The 21,583-nt window shown below is 44.3% G+C and overlaps 1 protein-coding gene across 3 annotated transcripts in view; it reads left to right on the forward strand.

The window, feature by feature from the left end:
• The window catches only part of WDFY4 (WDFY family member 4), a 302,160-nt gene that overhangs the window by 116,334 nt on the left and 164,243 nt on the right, over positions 1-21,583 (forward strand). For all 3 annotated transcript variants that reach the window (XM_033209238.1, XM_033209235.1, XM_033209236.1), the window contains exons 25-31: positions 8,373-8,446; positions 10,330-10,491; positions 11,064-11,155; positions 12,917-13,016; positions 15,535-15,740; positions 16,542-16,711; positions 19,342-19,467. In XM_033209238.1, coding sequence (XP_033065129.1) covers positions 8,373-8,446; positions 10,330-10,491; positions 11,064-11,155; positions 12,917-13,016; positions 15,535-15,740; positions 16,542-16,711; positions 19,342-19,467 — 930 coding nt within the window. The remainder of the gene's footprint in view (positions 1-8,372; positions 8,447-10,329; positions 10,492-11,063; positions 11,156-12,916; positions 13,017-15,534; positions 15,741-16,541; positions 16,712-19,341; positions 19,468-21,583) is intronic.

Here is a 21,583-nt window from a genome sequence, read left to right on the forward strand (position 1 = left end):
GAGAAATACGTGACAAATGCACAAGCTTCAGTAACCGACTCGATCAACTGGAAGAAAGAGTATCAGCGATTGAGGATCAAATGAATGAAATGAAGCGAGAAGAGAAACCAAAAGAAAAAAGAAGAAAAAGAAATGAACAAAGCCTGCAAGAAGTATGGGATTATGTAAAAAGACCAAATCTACATCTGATTGGGGTGCCTGAAAGTGAGGGGGAAAATGGAACCAAGTTGGAAAACACTCTTCAGGATATCATCCAGGAGAACTTCCCCAACCTAGTAGGGCAGGCCAACATTCAAATTCAGGAAATACAGAGAACGCCACAAAGATACTCCTCGAGAAGAGCAACTTCAGGACACATAATTGCCAGATTCACCAAAGTTGAAATGAAGGAAAAAATCTTAAGGGCAGCCAGAGAGAAAGGTCGGGTTACCCACAAAGGGAAGCCCATCAGACTAACAGCAGATCTCTCGGCAGAAACTCTACAAGCCAGAAGAGAGTGGGGGCCAATATTCAACGTTCTTAAAGAAAAGAATTTTCAACCCAGAATTTCATATCCAGCCAAACTAAGTTTCATAAGTGAAGGAGAAATAAAATCCTTTACAGATAAGCAAATGCTTAGAGATTTTGTCACCACCAGGCCTGCCTTACAAGAGACCCTGAAGGAAGCCCTAAACATGGAAAGGAACAACCGGTACCATCCATTGCAAAAACATGCCAAAATGTAAAGACCATCGAGGCTAGGAAGAAACTGCATCAACTGACAAGCAAAATAACCAATTAATATCATAATGACAGGATCAAGTTCACACATAACAACATTAACCTTAAATGTAAATGGACTAAATGCTCCAATTAAAAGACACAGACTGGCAAACTGGATAAAGAGTCAAGACCCATCAGTCTGCTGTATTCAGGAGACCCATCTCACATGCAGAGACAACATAGGCTCAAAATAAAGGGATGGAGGAAGATCTACCAAGCAAATGGGAAACAAAAAAAGCAGGGGTTGCAATCCTAGTCTCTGATAAAACAGACTTTAAACCATCAAAGATCAAAAGAGACAAAGAAGGCCATTACATCATGGTAAAGGGATCAATTCAACAGGAAGAGCTAACTCTCCTAAATATATATGCACCCAATACAGGAGCACCCAGATTCATAAAGCAAGTCCTTAGAGACCTACAAAGAGACTTAGACTCCCATACAATAATAATGGGAGACTTCAACACTCCACTGTCAACATTAGACAGATCAACAAGACAGAAAGTTAACAAGGATATCCAGGAATTGAACTCATCTCTGCACCAAGCGGACCTAATAGACATCTATAGAACTCTCCACCCCAAATCAACAGAATATACATTCTTCTCAGCACCACATTGCACTTATTCCAAAATTGACCACATAATTGGAAGTAAAGCACTCCTCAGCAAATGTCAAAGAACAGAGATTATAACAAACTGTCTCTCAGACCACAGTGCAATTAAACTAGAACTCAGGACTAAGAAACTCAATCAAAACCACTCAACTACATGGAAACTGAACAACCTGCTCCTGAATGACTACTGGGTACATAACGAAATGAAAGCAGAAATAAAGATGTTCTTTGAAACCAATGAGAACAAAGATACAACATACCAGAATCTCTGGGACACATTTAAAGCAGTGTGTAGAGGGAAATTTATAGCACTAAATGCCCACAAGAGAAAGCAGGAGGAAGATCTAAAATTGACACTCTAACATCACAATTAAAAGAACTAGAGAGGCAAGAGCAAACACATTCAAAAGCTAGCAGAAGGCAAGAAATAACTAAGATCAGAGCAGAACTGAAGGAGATAGAGACACAAAAAACCCTCCAAAAAATCAATGAATCCAGGAGTTGGTTTTTGAAAAGATCAACAAAATTGACAGACCGCTAGCAAGACTAATGAAGAAGAAAAGAGAGAGGAATCAAATAGATGCAATAAAAAATGATAAAGGGGATATTACCACTGACCCCACAGAAATACAAACAGAGAATACTATAAATGCCTCTATGCAAATCAACTAGAAAATCTAGAAGAAATGGATAATTTCCTGGACACTTACACTCTCCCAAGACTAAACCAGGCAGAAGTTGAATCCCTGAATAGACCAATAGCAGGCTCTGAAATTGAGGCAACAATTAATAGCCTACCCACGAAAAAAAGTCCAGGGCCAGATGGATTCACAGCTGAATTCTACCAGAGGTACAAGGAGGAGCTGGTACCATTCCTTCTGAAACTATTCCAATCAATAGAAAAAGAGGGAATCCTCCCTAACTCATTTTAGGAGGCCAACATCATCCTGATACCAAAGCCTGGCAGAGACACACAAAAAAAAAGAGAATTTTAGACCCATATCCCTGATGAATATCGATGCAAAAATTCTCAATAAAATACTGGCAAACCGGATTCAGCAGCACATCAAAAAGCTTATCCACCATGATCAAGTGGGCTTCATCCCTGGGATGCAAGGCTGGTTCAACATTTGCAAATCAGTCAACGTAACCCAGCATATAAACAGAAACAAAGACAAGAACCACATGATTATCTCAATGGATGCAGAAAAGGCTTTTGACAGAATTCAACAGCCCTTTATGCTAAAAACGCTCAATAAATTCGGTATTGATGGAACGTACCTCAAAATAATAAGAGCTATTTATGACAAACCACAGCCAATATCATACTGAATGGGCAAAAACTGGAAAAATTCCCTTTGAAAACTGGCACAAGACAGGGATGTCCTCTCTCACCACTCCTATTCAACATAGTCTTGGAAGTTCTGGCTAGGGCAATCAGGCAAGAGAAAGAAATCAACGGTATCCAGTTAGGAAAAGAAGAAGTCAAATTGTCCCTGTTTGCAGATGACATGATTGTATATTTAGAAAACCCATTGTCTCAGCCCAAAATCTCCTTAAGCTGATAAGCAACTTCAGCAAAGTCTCAGGATACAAAATTAATGTGCAAAAATCACAAGCATTCTTATACACCAGTAACAGACAAGCAGAGAGCCAAATCAGGAATGAACTTCCATTCACAATTGCTTCAAAGAGAATCAAATACCTAGGAATCCAGCTTACAAGAGATGTAAAGGACCTCTTCAAGGAGAACTACAAACCACTGCTCAGTGAAATAAAAGAGGACACAAACAAATGGAAGAACATACCATGCTCATGGATAGGAAGAATCAATATCGTGAAAATGGCCATACTGCCCAAGGTTATTTAGAGATTCAATGCCATCCCCATCAAGCTACCAATGAGTTTCTTCACAGAATTGGAAAAAACTGCTTTAAAGTTCATATGGAACCAAAAAAGAGCCCGCATTGCCAAGACAATCCTAAGTCAAAAGGACAAAGCTGGAGACGTCACACTACCTGACTTCAAACTATACTACAAGGCTACAGTAACCAAAACAGCATGGTACTGGTACCAAAACAGAGATATAGACCAATGGAACAGAACAGAGTCCTCAGAAATAATACCACACTCTACAGCCATCTGATCTTTGACAAACCTGAGAGAAACAAGAAATGGGGAAAGGATTCCCTATTTAATAAATGGTGCTGGGAAAATTGGCTAGCCATAAGTAGAAAGCTGAAACTGGATCCTTTCCTTACTCCTTATACGAAGATTAATTCAAGATGGATTAGAGACTTAAATGTTAGACCTAATACCATAAAAACCTAGAAGAAAATCTAGGTAGTACCATTCAGGACATAGGCATGGCAAAGACTTCATGTCTAAAACACCAAAAGCAATGGCAGCAAAAGCCAAAATTGACAAATGGGATCTAATTAAACTAAAGAGCTTTTGCACAGCAAAAGGAACTACCATCAGAGTGAACAGGCAACCTACAGAATGGGAGAAAATTTTTGCAACCTACTCATCTGACAAAGGGCTAATATCCAGAATCTACAAAGAATTCAAACAAATATACAAGAAAAAAACAAACAACCCCATCAAAAGTGGGGAAAGGATATGAACAGACATTTCTCAAAAGAAGACATCCATACAGCCAACAGACACATGAAAAATGCTCATCATCACTCGCCATCAGAGAAATGCAAATCAAAACCACAATGAGATACCATCTCACACCAGTTAGAATGGCAATCATTAAGAAGTCAGGAAACAACAGGTGTTGGAGAGGATGTGGAGAAATAGGAACACTTTTACACTGTTGGTGGGATTGTAAACTAGTTCAACCATTATGGAAAGCAGTATGGCGATTCCTCAAGGATCTAGAACTAGATGTACCATATGATCCAGCCATCCCACTACTGGGTATATACCCAAAGGATTATAAATTACTCTACTATGAAGACACATGCACACGTATGTTTATTGCAGCACTATTCACAATAGCAAAGACTTGGAATCAACCCAAATGTCCATCTGTGACAGACTGGATTAAGAAAATGTGGCACATATACACCATGGAATACTATGCAGCCATAAAAAAGATGAGTTGCGTTCCTTTGTAGGGACATGGATGCAGCTGGAAACCATCATTCTTAGCAAACTATCACAAGAAGAGAAAACCAAACACCGCATGTTCTCACTCATAGGTGGGAACTGAACAATGAGATCACTTGGACTGGGGAAGGGGAACATCACACACTGGCCTATCATGGGGAGGGGGGAGGAGGGAGGGATTGCATTGGGGAGTTATACATGATATAAATGATGAATTGATGGGTGCTGACGAGTTGATGGGTGCAGCACACCAACATGGCACAAGTATACATATGTAACAAACCTGCACGTTATGCACATGTACCCTAGAACTTACAGTATAATAATAAAAAAAACACACACACACACACACACAAACTAAAAAAGAAGTAAGGGGAAGTGTGGGGAGACTGAAAATGGAGGCAGTCAGTGGACTTTGGAAAATAGCAGAGAGGAAGTTTCAGAACTTTTTGTTTTTTTTGTTTGTTTTGTTTGTTTGTTTGTTTGTTTGTTTTGAGACGGACTCTCACTCTGTTGCCAGACTAGAGTGCAGTGGTGCAATCTCGACTCACTGCAACTTTTGTCTCACGGGTTCAAGTGATTCTCTTGCCTCAGCTTCCTGAGTAACTGGGACTACAGGCACGCACCACCATGCCCAGCTAATTTTTGTATTTGTAGTAGAGATGGGGTTTCACCATGTTGGCCAGGATAGTCTTTATCTCTTGATCTCATGATCTACCTGCCTTGGCCTCCCAAAGCACTGGAATTACAGGCATGAGCCACCATGCCCAGCCGGTTTTGTGTTTTAAGATGGGAGAGACTTAAGTCTGTTTGTAGGTTGAAGGAAAACCAGACAGTTAAAATACTAGTGGGAGAAGAAACTGCTAATGAGACACATCCTCAGAGGAGACGAAGGGTTTGGAAACAAGAGAGTGGATCACAGGAGAAAGGGTGGGATCCGTGATGACTGGTGTGAAGCAGACAGGAAGAGGAAGTTGTGAGGAAGGGAGAGGCAGGAAGTCGTTGAGAAGGGAATTGACAGGAAGCTATGAGGGAGGCGGGTACAGGAAGTTGTTGAAGCAGGGAGGGACAAAAATTTGTGGGGGAAGGAGGGACAGGAGGTTGTGAGGGAAGGAGGGACAGGAAGCTGTTGAGGCAGGGTTGGACAGGAAGTTGTAAGACAGAGTTGGACAGGAATTTGTAAGGCAGGGTTGGACAGGAAGTTGAGAATTAGGGAGGAACAGGAAGTAGTGGCCTTCTAAGTCTTAGGTTTTGGTTTCCCTCCTCTCCTCTCCCTTCCCCTCCCCTCCCCTCCCGTCTTCTCTCCTCTCCTCTCCTCTTTTCTTTTCTTTTCTTTCTTGAGATAGAGTCTCATTCTGTTGCCCAGGCTGGAGGGCAGTGGTGCGATCTCAGCTCACTGCAACCTCTGACTCCCACGTTCAAGTAATTCTCCTGCCTCAGCCTCCTGAGTAGCTGGGATTACAGGCATGTGCCACCACATGTGGCTAATTTTTTTGTTTTTAGTAGAGATGGGATTTCACCATATTGGTCAGGCTTCTTGAACTCCTGACCTCAGGTGATCCACCCACCTCAATCTCCCAAAGTTCTGGGATTATAGGCATGAGTCACCATACCCAGCCTCTGGTTTCTTAAAGAGGGAACTGGCTAGTTCATTTCTGAGAGTACAGTCATCTCACGGGTGGGGAGAGAGCAACACCTGACACATTATCCACCTGATATTCAAACAAATCTAATCCAGACATCTTAATATAATCCTTAGTACAGGCTTATGTGACACAGAATAACAATCAAAAGATTCAATTATTCATGTTTCCCAAAATTCTGACATTTGATTTTATGTAATTTCCTGATGAGCTAGGCAGCCTCACATGGGTGTGGCAACTTATTATTGTTGCTGTATTCTGGAATGGAAATGAGAGAGGCTGGAACTTTTGTAGGATGCGTAAACGGTGCACCTTATTGTATTAGTGGGTTCACATCTGACTTTCTTAGTTCTGTCAGCCCTTAGCCCCGGGCCTGGCATATCATTTGTTGAATGACTGCATTCATTAATCAATATCCTAAGCGTGCAGGGCTCTTGGAGCCCTTCAGACATGTATTTTGGGGTGCCATGCTGGATACCCATGTTTTCACTAGAGCTGCCTTCATCAATACCAGCTATCCCAAATGGCAGCTGCCCAACCTCTGTGTGTGCCTTTGAGCAGTGGCTGTGCTTTAAAAAGCAGGAAATCTGTCACTCTTTTCCTGGCTGAAGAACAATCCACTCATTTTATCTTGTTTTACATTGTATCCACTCATTCTTTTAAAAAAATTAATGTATCTTTACAAAAGATAGTGGCATGTATGATGCTAGGCTCCGGGGATTAAAGAGGGACAGTCCCTACCTTCACAGGCCTCCTGATAAACTTGTGTTCACTGGGGTTCTTTTGCATTTCCTCTTCAGCAAGAGTAAGCAGTCATGGACAATTGCTTAACTTCAAGCAAGGTTGAGTATTGACCCTATGGGTCACTATCTGTAGGTGATGCTCATGGGGACCCAGTGTGGAGGCAAGGGAATGGGCTTCGTGGTCAAGTGGATTGACTTTGAAAACAGTCTCTGCCAATTAAAAAAAGTCTAGTGCCAGAAAAGTTACGTAGTCTCCCTGAGTCCCACTCTTTCTAGCTACTAGATGCAGATAATAGGCAGGGTGCAGTGGCTCATACCTGTAATCCTAGCACTTTGGGATGTGGAGGTGGGAGGAACACTTGAGCCCAAGAGTTAGAGACTAGCCTGGGCAATAAAACAATACTCCATCTCTACAAAAAATTTTTAACAATTAGCTAGGCATGGTGGTGCACACCTATAGTACTAGCTACTTGCAAAGCTGAGGTGGGAGAATTGCTTGAGCCCAAGAGGTCAAAGCTGCAGTGAGTCATATTTGGGCCACTGCACTCCAGCTTGGGTCTTTCAAAAATAAATAAATAAATAAATAAATACGGATAATAATATTTTGGGTCTTTTTATGGCACCTCTTGCCACCAGGAAATGTATCAGTTGTTAAGTGCACGCTCTTTTTGCTGCTATATGAGCACATGCTTATAATCCCACACCTGAACCTTGTATATTCTGAGCCTTAGGAAGTGTCAGTATTTAGAGAAGAAAACTATTAGAGTTCTCTAAAGGGACATAGATGTAAGACATGACGGCACCCATCAGTTCTGCCCCAGAAGGATCACCAGCAGCTACATTTGTTTACTATGAATGAAAACAACCTGAGTGATCCACTTCACTTTAGAATCTCAGTGAATTTCATATCTGTGTGTCACTTACAATTTTGTCATGCAGAAGATGACACTGTGGTTTGGGCTGAAGAATGTGTTGCATGCACAAATTGGGTATGTAGTCAATGCAGTGTAAAACCTGAAAATCTGTACCTGGCTTCTATTTCCACTCCTGCCACTTGCTGGTAGTGAGTGGAGTCTGTCACTAAGCTGGTCTGTCTCAGCCTCTATTTTCTCATCTGTAAAGTGGGAACATCATCATTTGTCTTGCAGGATCCAGGGAGGATGACATGAGTTTGCAATATGGACACTTGGGCTGTGGGCCCAAGGCTGAGCAGATGGGACAGATGGTTAGTGCAGGTGTCCTTGGTTGGAACCAGGCCCACAGTGAAGTGCCAAGTAGCAGCAGAGATGGGGAGAGAAGGCCTTCTTTATCGGGGGGCGCCTCTCTGCTTGGAGTGTCAGGAGAGCTGATCTGATTCCAGAGTTGGTACATCATGTTGGTGATTCCAAGTTAGAGGATCACATGTCCAGCACTGATCCTCTCATGCTTCCTGCAAATCCTTCTTCTCCCACACCTTCATTTTAGCATGTGTTTTGATCTGTCTTCCAGCTTTGGATGAATACTGCAGACAATCTGGAGCTCAGCCTCTTTTCCCATCTTTTGGAAATCCTTCAATCACCAAGGTAGGCTGGGTCTTGGCAGCCTGGGGGTTAGAACTGAAGGCTGAATGTCCAGAACAGAGACAGAGAGGGCAGGGTGGCCAGTGGCTCTTCCCTGCTCCCAGAACACTGGGTCCCCAGCTGGGAACACATGCTTCCCACTGGCTCATGTTTGTGGGGCAGTCTCTTCTGATGGTCTTGGGCCTCAGGAGGGCAGGTGCTGGGGGCTTAGAGGCCTCTCTAGCCCCAGGGACTAGCACATACTGGGGGCTCAGCAAATGTGACCAGCAGAGGCTCACTCTCCCTCTAAATGACTTCTCCAAGGCACTTTTGGAATTGGTCAGGGTTCTTTTACCCTTCAAGTGGTAGAAATGCAACTCAAACAAGCTTAAGGAAGGTAAAAGAGGAGGAAAGAAGGAAGGGAGGAGGGAAAAAAGAATAGAGGAAGAAAAGACCAATAAAGAGGGAATTCATTGGCTCTTACAACTGAAAAGAGCTGATCTTATCCCATAGCTGGGTGAGGCTCACATCCTTTTCTCTGAGCTCTGTTACCACTCTTGCCCCTGCCTCTTCCACGCAGTCTTCAGGTTGCCTAGGCTTTCTTCTGTGGCAGCAAGGTGGCTCCTGGGCAGCTCCTCAGAGCACGGCCTCAGCTTAGCACCATTGGCAGAGAGACAGCTTTTTAAAAATTTAATAGTCCTAGCTATTGGACTGAGTCTCATTGAGCCAACTTGGGTCCCATGACCAGGCTGGGAACATGGCTTCCCCTCTGGAGTTAGAAAGTGGTAGTTCCCAAAGGGAGCCAGGGGCTGTGACCAGAATAAGGGAGAAGGAAGGCGAGGAAGTCCACGTATCACCCCACCTGCCTCCTGGCTCAGGCTGGTACAGAGCTCATTGGTGCCTTCAGCATTTTGAATGTATTTGTAAATGGCTTTCCACTCAGCCACTTAATGAACATCTATTATAAACTTACTACATTTCACACCCTATGCTTAGAGGTAAAATTTGGAGAAGAATAAGCCACAGTCTGATGAAAAGAGTACAGAAAAACATGCTGTTCAGTGCTGTCAGAGGAAACAGAACCAAAGGCAGCCAGGACTTCTGGGTAGAGGAGCATCTGTCTTCCTTGCTGAGTCCATGATTATAAATCACACACAGAATTGGGTTGGTCCTGCATCTATTGTGTTTCAGGGAAGTGGAGCTTAGCAGAATTTAATGTGTTAATACAAAAAAAAAGACAGTTCAAGGTGAGGAATCTGCCCAAAGTCACCCTCTGCCACATTTTTCTCCATCATTTTCTCTCTTCCACTTTCTTCTTGTACCTGTACCAGTTGTTTTCTAAGAAACAGACATTTACCCTGGGACCTGTTTTCTTTGGGGGAGTAGAATTTACTGGAAATTGGATTTGTGAGTATCTGAGGGAGGGGGTATGGATAGGTGGATTCTTTCTTTTTCTGCTTTGACTTTCAGTGGTGTGTCTCTCCACTTTGTGGTTTGGGGCAGGCAGGAAGATCACATATCCAGACAAGCTAGTGAAGGGCCCTGCACTCCTGGCTGATGGGAAGTACTCCCCGGTCACATGAGTGTCTGCTGTCTTTGTTCTGAATTTCTGAGGCCAGCACTAGTTTTCCCTGGGGCTCAGAATTTAAAAGTCAATAATTGGGGTTTGTCTTTGAAGGTGGTTTCCGGGGGGCAAAGGGGACAGGCAGTGCACACGCGAGTGACTCTGGCACTTGGCAGACACATATTCGATGGGTGTCTGACGGCATCTTGACAAATTGCCCAGAAAGCACTGGAGTTAAGGGGCCATGGAATAAGCCTGGCTTGAAAAACATTTTTAGCAGAAACACAGCAAATTTGGTTCATTCCAGTAAAAGCTTTTACTGTCTCTCTCCTGTACTCACCAGGGAAGGACCCAGGAATGCTGAAGCTGCCCACCAGGCACAGCTTATACCCAAGCTTGTCTTCCTATTCAATGAACCAAGCCTCATCCCCTCCAAGATCCCCACCATCATTGGCATCCTGGCCTGTCAGCTAAGGGGCCACTTCAGCACCCAGGACTTGCTCAGGTACCACACCAAGCTGCCCGGGGGAAGAGCAGGGCCCCGGTGCTGTTTAAAAAGGGAGGACAGGCACCAGCTCTCTCCTCATTGTGCTCAACCTTGCATCACTTGGAACCTTCTAGGAATTTTTGTTCAGGGCTGAGAGTTGGGGAAAGAATGGTTTGCTAAAATCAGGATGGGACAGGCTGGTTTCCCCAGAAGGGCTGTGTGTTTACTGTCCCTACTTCTCAGACTCCCCCACTGCAGCCAAATATTCAGGAATTTCCATAAGCACTGCCATCCTTGCCTGCCAATGACCCAAATGCCTGGCTCCTGCAGACTCCTGAAGGGCAGTCCCAGCCACCAGTGTGTTTTCCCTTCTCTTTCCTTGTCACTATCTGGTTGATCTGGCAGAGCCAGAGTTAGCATCTCTGGTGAATCCTGACTGATTGTAGAAGTCTCTGGAAATACACAGCATGCCATGATGATTTCTCACTTGCAGCTGCATGTGGGTGGGTCTGGGTGAAAACACTGGCATGTACTCAGCGGACTCAGGTGAGCCTGCCTGTGAGCCTGTCCTTCTCTCCCTGTGTGTAAAGGATTGGGCTGTTCGTTGTGTATACCCTCAAGCCTTCGTCAGTGAATGAGAGGCAGATCTGCGTGGACGGAGCCCTGGACGCTTCCCTGCCTGGTGAGAAGACCTTTGCCAGTTCGAAGGCAGTAGAAGGGCCCTCATGGAATCCCTGAGAGGCCCACATTGTGCAGAGGGAGGGATTGAGCAAGGAAGGGGAAGGCATCCACAGCCTGGCCGTGGTTCCCAAGCAGTGGCGTGTGAGGCTGTCATTTTATGATGAGAGTCAGAAATGAAATCAAATTATGGATTCCTGCTTTGAAATGTGGGACTGGTGTTCTAGGCCTCCAGAATAAAATCAGTTCCCTGTAGACCAGCATGTGGGATCCAGGATCCTGCCTCACTTCCTAGTTGAACCCCCACTAACCCTTACTTTCCTGATGAGCCCCAACTCCAGTACTGAAGCATTTGCAGGCCCCCCAGGTGATGGCCTGCCCTCTGTCCGTGCTTGGCACGTGCTCTTCACTTGAGGGAAATGCCACCCCTCCCCCACTAGCCTAGCTGTCCCCAGACTCGCCAAACAAGATTAAGTCACTTTCTCTGTGTTTCCAAAGTCCCTTGGGGTTACCCTAGTGGACAGATTTGTAATTTGTTTATGTGAGTCTCCCTTTTCACCTAGCCAGGTGCAGAACTGCAGCTGTGTCTTGTTCAACTTGTTCCCTCTGCTAGGGCAGTGCAATGGCAACAATCATGACCACTTTGTCCTGGGCCCTGCAGCTCTGCACTGTCCAAGATGACAGCCCCTAAGCCACATATAGTCTTTTAAATTCAAATTTTAATGAATTAAAATTAAATGCAATTAAAGACTTAATTCCTCACTCACTGTAGCCACATTCTAACTGCTCACTAGCTACCTGAGGCTAGTGGCTACTCTGTTGGACAAGGTAGATATAAAACAGTTTCATCATCACAGAAGAGTCTCCTGAATAGCATTATTTAATCTAGATAAATTATTATCTCTTATCCTTAGATCAAGCCGCAAGAAATTATTATTCCCATTTTGCAGACTAAGAAACTTAGGTTCAATGAGATTAGGAGCTAATTGAAGATGGGGCCAAAATCTAAATAGAGAGAAATATGACTCCATTTCTCCAAGCTGCCTCATCAATTCTATTTCTGCAGCATGGGGTGTGTGCCCTGCACTGGTTGTGAAATTACTGGCAACCGAGTGAATGAACAAATGGATAACGGGCCAAGAGTGAACTTATATAGTCAACCTTCCTTCTCATATGGACTGCATTCTGAAACTTTTACCTAACCAACATATTAAAACATTGTTAGTATGTCCTTTCAGGCTTTAATGACTCTTCAGAAGTAAAGTTTCTTCTTCCCCTTGCTCCGTATACCTCTGCTATGATTTGAGTTCTGTTTTTATTGTAGCATAGACATCCAAAAGCCTAGCCTGGGAGCAAGTTGAAAGCAGGAACAAAGAGAACAAAGACCATGGTCTTCAGCACTCCGTTCCTGATTACTTGCATGATATCAGTGCATAGTAGGTGATTATTAAACGCTGCAGCCTATGATAATTTAAAAAATTCTTCTACTGAAAGGTATATTTTCCCTTATTATTTTTAGGACTTTTGTTTTTTGGAGGACGTGCAGCATTACAGACATCTCTAATTAAAGAAAACTTTAGTAACATTTTCTGAAATTCTTTTTAAGCATTGTGTGGAGGCTAGAATAAAATGCCAAAATTTTGAGTTCCAGCCATGCCACAATTCCTGGGTGAAATAAGCATTTGGTGAATAATGATTGCTTACTGCAGCAAATATTATGTCTCTTTACATCCGTTTTCTCTCAAATCTGAATTCCTTTTTGTAGCTGGAAGCCAAACATCTGGAAAGACAATCTGGCTCAGAAACCAGTTGCTGGAAATGCTGCTTAGTGTAATATCTTCCCCCCAACTTCATCTGTCCTCTGAGTAAGTAGCTCCAGAAAGAGCAATTTGGCAAGAGGTTGCCTCATAGAGGGTGTGGCATTAAACCTTTTCTTAATGAAAAGTTTAGCATCTCTGAGTCTGTTTTCTGCAATGTGTTTCCGGCACTATTCAGAAAGAAAATTATATTCTCTCTACCCAATGAACCAGACCTTGCCCTAAGATATTCTGATGCAAATGTTAAGTGGACATGAGTAACTAGAAACAGATTTGGTATAATTACAATAAACTCCTTTTGTCACCATTGCTATAGTGTAATTGTTATTGTTTTGGCAGTTGTGACAATTACTGATTTTGATGTCCTGTACTTGGCAGACAATAGAGTGAAGAACTCCTGAGCCTAAATAACATCTATCGAGGAAAAGTCTTGCCAAATTCTTCTGCTATTTACTGTTAGTGAGTTTGTTATTTTTCCAAGTTGGAAAAAGAAGTATCTACCTTCAATTAACTTCTAAAATCATGTGTAATCATAAGCTGATTCCATTAACTCTCCCCACTGCCTGCCTGCTTTACCTCCAACCTTGTAGTCATTCATTTGACACCTAATTTGTTGAGCATCTACTGCCTGCCAGACACTGTTCTAAGCTCCTAGGATGCAGTGCTGAGCAAGTCAGCCCGGATCCTTGCTCAGCCTAGTGTGTATGTGCATCTGGGGTTGGGAGTAAGGAGTTACCCCTCAGTAAAGCAGCTTTATAAATAATGTTTAATAATTTACCAGCCTACAAGTCTTTTCTTTCTTAGAATCAAAACACAGTAGAACTGGAAGATGCCTTGGAAATGAGATAGTCCAGCCTCTTTCTTTTCCATCTTTTTGAAAGGGAATGTAGTGCAGTGCCTAACAGTTGGGCTCTGGCGTCTGTACCTTCTGGGTTCGAATCCCAGCCCTGTCCCCAGGGACCCAGGGGAGGCTACTTAAGCTCTGTATGCCTCTCTCTACTCATCTGCATGGCAATAAAAATTGTATTATGTTGGTGAAAATGTAATTGTGTTTTTTTCATTACTTTTAATGCCAAAAACCACCAATATGTTTGCATTGACCTAATACTTTCAATAGATGACTATAGTGAGGATGAAATGAATTAATATATGGATAATCCTGAGAATGGTGCCTGGAATACTGTAAATTCTCTGTAAACTAACTGCTATTATTGCCATCTCCTTCATCGTCACCATCACCATCATCACTATCACCACTACCATCATCACCATCATCACCACAACATTAATCACCACCACCACCATCAACATCATTACCACCATCACCACCATCATCACTATCATCACCACAACATTAATCACCACCACCACCATCAACATCATCACCACCATCATCAACATCAGCACCACCATCATCATCATCACTGTCAGCACCACCACCAACATCATCACCACCATCATCAACGTTATCGCTGTCACTACCACTACCACCATCATCATCACCACCACCATCAACATCATCACCATCACCACCACCACCATCATCACCACCATCACCACATTAATCACTATCACCACCACCATCAACATCATCACCACCATCATCATCACCACCACGATCATCAACATCATCACTGTCACCACCACCACCATCAACATCATCACCACCATCATCAACATTATCACTGTCACCACCACCATCATCATCACCACCACTATCAACATCATCACCAAAATAATCATCATAATCACTGAGGAAAATGATCAGAGCACATCAAGAGCTCTGCCAAAGTCATCCAGTTGCTAAACATCAGAGGCAGGGCTAGAAAAGAGGACAGTCTCTTCTCTTTACTCCTAGTCCAGTGCTCATTTCAGTGGATACCAGCCAGATTCTCACTATGCCTAATGTGTCAGCTGAGAACACAGGTGGAGCCTTCACTGGCTCCCAGAAGTCTGGGTCCTTTGCTGAGCCCATTGTCTTTGCTGGATTGGCCACCCATCTCCCTGCCCTCCTGTTTCATCCAGTTCCCATCAGCAAGTCTGTATTCTCTAGACTCATCATTTTTGAAAGTGACAGTTAATCATGGGATATTTTTTGTGCTAAAACTGATAAAAAATGCACAAATATTGGACTATTCCATTTAGATAAATTTTGACCAGTGTGTCTAAAAAGGGAGATGAATATTCATTATGTGTTTTATGTGACTACATTGATGGTAATTAAATTAGATGGGTGGCTAGTCATCTACTGTGTAAGTATGAATAGTAGTTATGTAGGGCTATTAAGGGGCATGCACATTTTTACATATATTAATACAGTTTCCAATTGCTTCAAAATGCTGTGGCCAACTTACACTGCAACCATTAATAGACAAATGCTTCATTTGCACAACAATCTTGCCAGCATTTCATTTTACCATTCTTTTTAAATGCAATAAATAATAAGTGATGTTAACCTTAACTTGCCTCTCCTTGGTGACTTGGAAGGCTGGACATTTCATATTTTCTGGACATGTCACTCGCTCATGGACTGAGAGATCATTGATTGCATTTATTAATCCCCCAGGTCAAAGGAAGAGATGTTTCTGAAACTGGGGCCCGACTGGTTCCTGCTGCTTCTGCAGGGCCACCTGCATGCCAGCACCACTGTGCTGGCATTGAAGCTGCTGCTGCACTTTCTGGCAAGCCCCTCCCTCCGCACACGGTTTAGAGATGGCCTGTGTGCAGGATCCTGGGTAGAACACAGCACTGAGGGTGTGGACATTGTAATGGGTGAGCACGTGGCTGTCGCCAGGAAGAGGGGCACCACCTAGTCCTGGGATGTGTATGAGGACCAAGCCAGGCCCCTTCTTATTTGAGACCATCACAGCTCTGTGCAGCAGGATCACCTTGAGCCCTGACTCCAAGGCCTACATCCAAATGAGCCCAGCCCCACTTACATCCTTTGCAGGATCCGCCACAGCCTCACTGCACAGACACTGGAGGCTGCCTTCATTCCTCCCACCTGCTTAGCCCTGTTCTCCTGGGCACTGTATACTCTACTTCCTCTTCCTGAGGGGATGCCTCTTCTTTTGATGTGGATTCATCCTCAGATCTCAGTTCAAATGCCACTTCCTCCGGGAGATGAGGGGTCTCCCTGAATTGGGCACCTCTGTTATATGATCTCTGCCCTTATTATTTTTCTCTATAGTGCTTAACAAAATTCATAAGTATTTGAGTATTTAATTGCTTAATGTCTGTCCCTGTCACTACAATGCAAGCTTCATGAGTGCCTGGAATTCTGTATATTTGGTTGAAACCCTACACCCTTGTTGCCTAATTCAAAGCTGCCCTGTTGCCTCCTACATGGTGGGCAGCAAGTATGTTTTTGAGTGAGTGAATGGGCATGTCAGGAACAGGGAAGGGAATTACTGTTGAACGCTTTCTTGCTCACATCTGTGTGTGAATATATTTTATCATCCAGCATTTCTATGGGATGGGTGGGTGGCCAGGTGTTCCCTTGTGTGTCCAGGCCCCACCTTGACCAGCAGCTGTTCTCAGCTGACTTTTGTGCCCCCTTTGCCTGATTAATAGACAACCTGAAGAGCCACTCGCCACTGCCTGAGCAGAGCCCGTGCCTGCTTCCTGGGTTCCGTGTCCTGAATGACTTTCTGGCCCACCACGTCCACATTCCAGAGGTCTACCTCATCGTGTCCACCTTCTTCTTGCAGACACCACTCACAGAGCTGACGGACAGGCCCAAAGTAGGTGTTCAGAGCACCCACGGAGTGACACACTTGGTTTTCTGATTCCACATGACTAAGGCCGGTCGCCAAGACCCTCTGCACTTACCTCCCTCTGCTTCTTCCAGCTCAGATGGGGTGCTGGCCTGCTTCCCTCCCTAGCAGCCCACACCCTTGGACAGCCCTTCAAATGCTCTCCTTCCAGGCCCTTGACTTCCTCGGCCTCTGCTCCCATCCTTCCTCCCAGCAAGTCTCTGATTTGGATCAGTTCTATTTTAAAACCTTCCTTTTGGGTACAGCTAGGAGAATGACATGATGCTGGGGTGGCCCTGCCCCAGCACCCCAGCCCCTCATCCTCAACCACCCGCTTAGGTCATCACCTTCTTGCCCCTGTTGCTAGGACAGGGAGACTTTTCTTTTTTTTTTTTTTTTTTTTTTGAGACAGAGTCTTGTTCTTTCGCCGGGGCTGGAGTGCAGTGGCCGGATCTCAGCTCACCGCAAGCTCCACCTCCCGAGTTCACGCCATTCTCCTGCCTCAGCCTCCTGAGTAGCTGGGACTACAGGCGCCCGCCACCACGCCCGGCTAGTTTTTTGTATTTTTAGTAGAGACGGGGTTTCACCGTGTTAGCCAGGATGGTCTCGATCTCCTGACCTCGTGATCCGCCCGTCTCGGCCTCCCGAAGTGCTGGGATTACAGGCTTGAGCCACCGCGCCCGGCCTAGGACAGGGAGACTTTTCAAGGCTGGTCATGGATTCCTTCAGCTTCTTCCTTGGGTGACCTCACCCCATAGTTATCCTTCCTTCCCTCCCTCCCTCCCTCCCTCCCTTCCTTCCTTCCTTCCTTCCTTCCTTCCTTCTTTCCTTCTTTCCTTCCTTTTTCTTTCTTTTCTTTTTTTTTTTTTTGAGACAGAGTCTCACTGTGTCACCCTGGGAAAGTGCAGTGGTGTGATCTTGGTTCACTGCAACCTCTGCCTTCTGGAGTCAAGTGATTCTCTTGCCTCACCCTCCCAAGTAGCTGGGATTACAGGCGCCCAGCACCTTGCCTGGTAAATTTTTGTGTTTTTAGTAGAGATGCAGTTTTGCCAAGTTGGCCAGGCTGGTCTCAAACTCCTGACCTCAGGTGATCCACTCACCTTGGCCTCCCAAAGAGCTGGGATTACAGGTGTGAGCCACTGCACCCGGCCCCCTTTCTTCCTTTTGTATTTTCAGTTTTTCCTTTTCTATCAACCCATTCCTCATAAGCCATAATTATGTTCAGCTGCATCCCACCTAAAACCAGAGGCTGCCCCTTGATAACACTCCTGACCAACTGCTGCCTCTTGGTCACTTTCCTATCCTTCCTTGGCCACATTTCTCCAAAGAGGACTCTGTACTCACTGTATGCACCTTCTCCCTTGCACTAAATTCAGGTGACTTTCACACCTGCAGCATCAGGGTCAGACTTCATAGCTGGCACCAAGCTCCCTCATCTCTGACTGCCTGATGTATCTTTCCAACCCAGCTGCAATTCACCTGCCCTCGGCTGTGACTCTCCTAAATCATCTCCAGTAAGACCAGCTGCTCTGCGCTCGCCTGCACTGCTGCCCTTACTCACTCCTCTTTCCCACCATCGTCTACCTGGGGGGAGTGTCCTCCCTTAGCACTCAGCTTGGATGCTACTTCCTACTTAGACCCCCAGAGAGAGGAGACCATTTCCTCCTTTGTGCCTCAGTGTAGTTTACCCCATATGGATGGCACCAACACAAATGTGTGCCTGCCTTCTTAGAAACTGAGCCCCTGAAGAACGGGCCCACCTTTCACTTAACTTCCTGGAACCTGACAAATAGCCAACTTGGAAACTGTTTCTTGGTCTTAATCGAGTTGAGTTAAACTGAACTGAATTGAAATACGGGAGGGGCGTGGCTTTGCAAACAGCAGGTTAAAAAATCTACCCCTTTTGAATATCTTTATAGTTGACAAATCTAAATCTTGACATATGCTAATGGCATTGTAGATTACACTTCAAAATAAAGTTTTTAATATGCTTTACTAAGGTCATTGAGACCCTGAGTTTTTATTTCACTAGCATATCTCAGGAAACAGATGTCTGCTAAGTGTTGGAACCTGTGATAGATGTTTTACATATTTTATTTTGCTTGCTATTTAAACAATCCCATGGGGTAGATAATGTAATTCTCATTTCACAGAGAAGGAAACTGAACTGCCAAGAAGCTCAATAGCTTGCCTGAGCTCAGCTATTAAAAAGTCCAAGTCAGGCCATCCTGATTCTAAACCCTGGGTTTAGAATCTCTCTAAACTTCTACATGCCGAAGTTTCCCCTGAAACCTTTGAATTCTTTGTGCATCTTATATAATCTAATTTATAAAAGTTAATTAAAGTTGATTAACATATTGACTTATGATGTCAGACCAAAATAACTGAACTAGATGCCACTCTCTAGGGGGTCTTCAGCACCTTCTTAGAGGTGCTTTTTCCCTTATGCACCATCTAGTGGGGTGAAATTATTCCTATGGATCAACCACCTAGGCTGCTACCATGCTCTTTTGCTTTTCCCACTGGGTACCCCCCTGGAAACATGTGAACTGGCTGCAAAGCTGGTTCTCTTGGTGAGTAGCAGTAGGTCTGCTTACAGCCCCTGCCTCCTCTTCCAGGACAGCCTTGATGCCATGCTTCAGTGGCTCCTGCAGAGGCACCACCAGGAAGAAGTCCTCCAGGCTGGGCTGTGCACAGAAGGTGCCTTGCTGCTCCTGGAAATGCTGAAAGCCACCATGAGCCAGGTGAGATCCATTCTCCACATGCTGCCCCAAGGAGGTTCTGATGGGAAGGCCAGTTTGGAAGGGTCACCTTGACTTTTCTCCCAGCATCTTCCCACTAATGCCAGTAATTAGCTAGATCCTGTAGAAGAGATGAGGTAGGTTCCTAGAGGTGACTCGGGCACAACTGGAAACCCAGCTTATAGGTCTCTGAGCTTCAGGTGCTCTTGCAGGTGATACCTGTTTTTCATTTGTTTAAGCATTGGGTGTCTTCACTGGGAGATTTATTGCTTTCAGTCAAAGGGACCATTTCTTAGGAGGAGGAGGGCCTCTCCTCTCAATGAGTCCATCTCCTTGCTCATGAGTGACCTGGGGAAGGTACCTGACTTAGAGAAGGCAGATGGCCGCCAGCTGCAGGCAGGGCATGGAGAGGCTTCTGGAGTGAGAAGCCTTTAATTTGAGCCTTCAAGGTCCAGTAGAGGTGGGTGGTGAGCAGAAGAGTTATTGTAGACATGGGGTAGAGGCCATGTGACTTGTGAACAGGAATAATTAATGGTGAGCCAGGTCAGGAAGGGTTTCCAGAAGAGGCTGAAAAATTCTGACCTCATCCTGTAGACACCAAAGGCAATTGGAGGCTGAATTGTATGGGGAAACTTACTGCTTTTGTAAAATGATACATGATTACCTTTAACATTTAAACAAAAGGGAAAAACAGAAAGTAAACAACACCCACCTGACATACATCCACCCAAAAATGAGCACTGTGAATGTGGTGGAATCTTTCCAGACGCTTCTCCAAGATTCAACCATATCCTCACAGAGGATGGGACCATATGCAACCCTTTTGCCTTTTTTCCTCAGTATTTGTGGATCTCTTCTCATGCAAATAACATTTAAAAAACATGGAGATCATTTGTATTTGTAATAGAAATTTATGTTGTTTTACAGAGTGTTGTCTGTAATGAACTTGCTTAAACAAATATCTTTCTTTCTATCTTGATGACCTCCTTAGTGTGTATTCTGGGATGTGGTATAGCAGGTCAAAATGTGCCTTCATGCATTTTCTTTTGGATGTGCTTCTCAGAAAGATTGAATTAGTCATTATGCACACACATCCCACCAGTGAATATCTAACTCATCTTGTACAGAAGGGCTCAGCCCCATCCTCACAGCCTCAACATCATGGCCAAACTGATGATAGCTTCATAGTTGAGTTCTTTTGCATTTATTATTAGTGAGGTTGAAACCATTTTTCATATGTTTATTAGTTATCTTTATTTATTTTCCTCTCTCTCTATTTTGCTGTCAATTGCCTGATTATATCTTTTGCCAGTTTTTCTGGGTGTGTGGGATTATGCTGAGAAAGTAGAGATCCCACTTTTTGCCCTTTTTGAAACAAGTTTTTTTTTCTTTTTTGAGACAGGGTGTTGCTCTGTTGCCTAGGCTGGAGTGCAGTGGTGTGATTCCAGCTCACTGTAGCCTCCGCTTCTCAGGCTCGAATGATCCTCCCACTTCAGCCACCCAAGTAGCTGACACCACAGGCGTGCACCGCCATGCCCAGCTAATTTTTGTATTTTTGTAGAGACGGGATTTCATCATTTTGGCCAGGCTCAGAAGTGTTTTTATTGCTATTATTAGATACTCTTTTAGTATACAGTTCGATCATCCTATACTTTTTTTCTTGTAGCCAGTTTCCTATGATGAATTACATCAAAAGATTTCTTTGCATTCTTGCGAAGACCTCATTTAGTCACTCTGTCTTTATTCTGTTTATATTTTCTTTCTTTCCTTTTTTTTGACGGAGTCTCGCTCTGTCGCTCTGACTGGAGTGCAGTGGCACTATCTTGGCTCACTGCAACCTCTGCCTCCTGGGTTCAAACGATTCTCCTGAGTCAGCCTCCTGAGTAGCTGGGATTACAGGCGCGCACCACCACCATGCCTGGCTAATTTTTGTGTTTTTAGTAGAGATGAGGTTTCACCCTGTTGGTCAGGCTGGTCTCGAACTCCTAACCTCGTGATCCACCCACCTCAGCCTCCCAAAATGCTGGGATTACAGGCGTGAACCACCATGCCCAGCCTCTGTTTGTATTTTCTTTATGATTTCATGCATCCTTATAAATGATATTAGCCTGCAGTTTAC

This window comes from Trachypithecus francoisi, unplaced genomic scaffold (assembly GCF_009764315.1).
Source record: "Trachypithecus francoisi isolate TF-2019V2 unplaced genomic scaffold, Tfra_2.0 Lachesis_group9, whole genome shotgun sequence".
Taxonomy (NCBI): Eukaryota; Metazoa; Chordata; class Mammalia; order Primates; family Cercopithecidae; genus Trachypithecus; species Trachypithecus francoisi.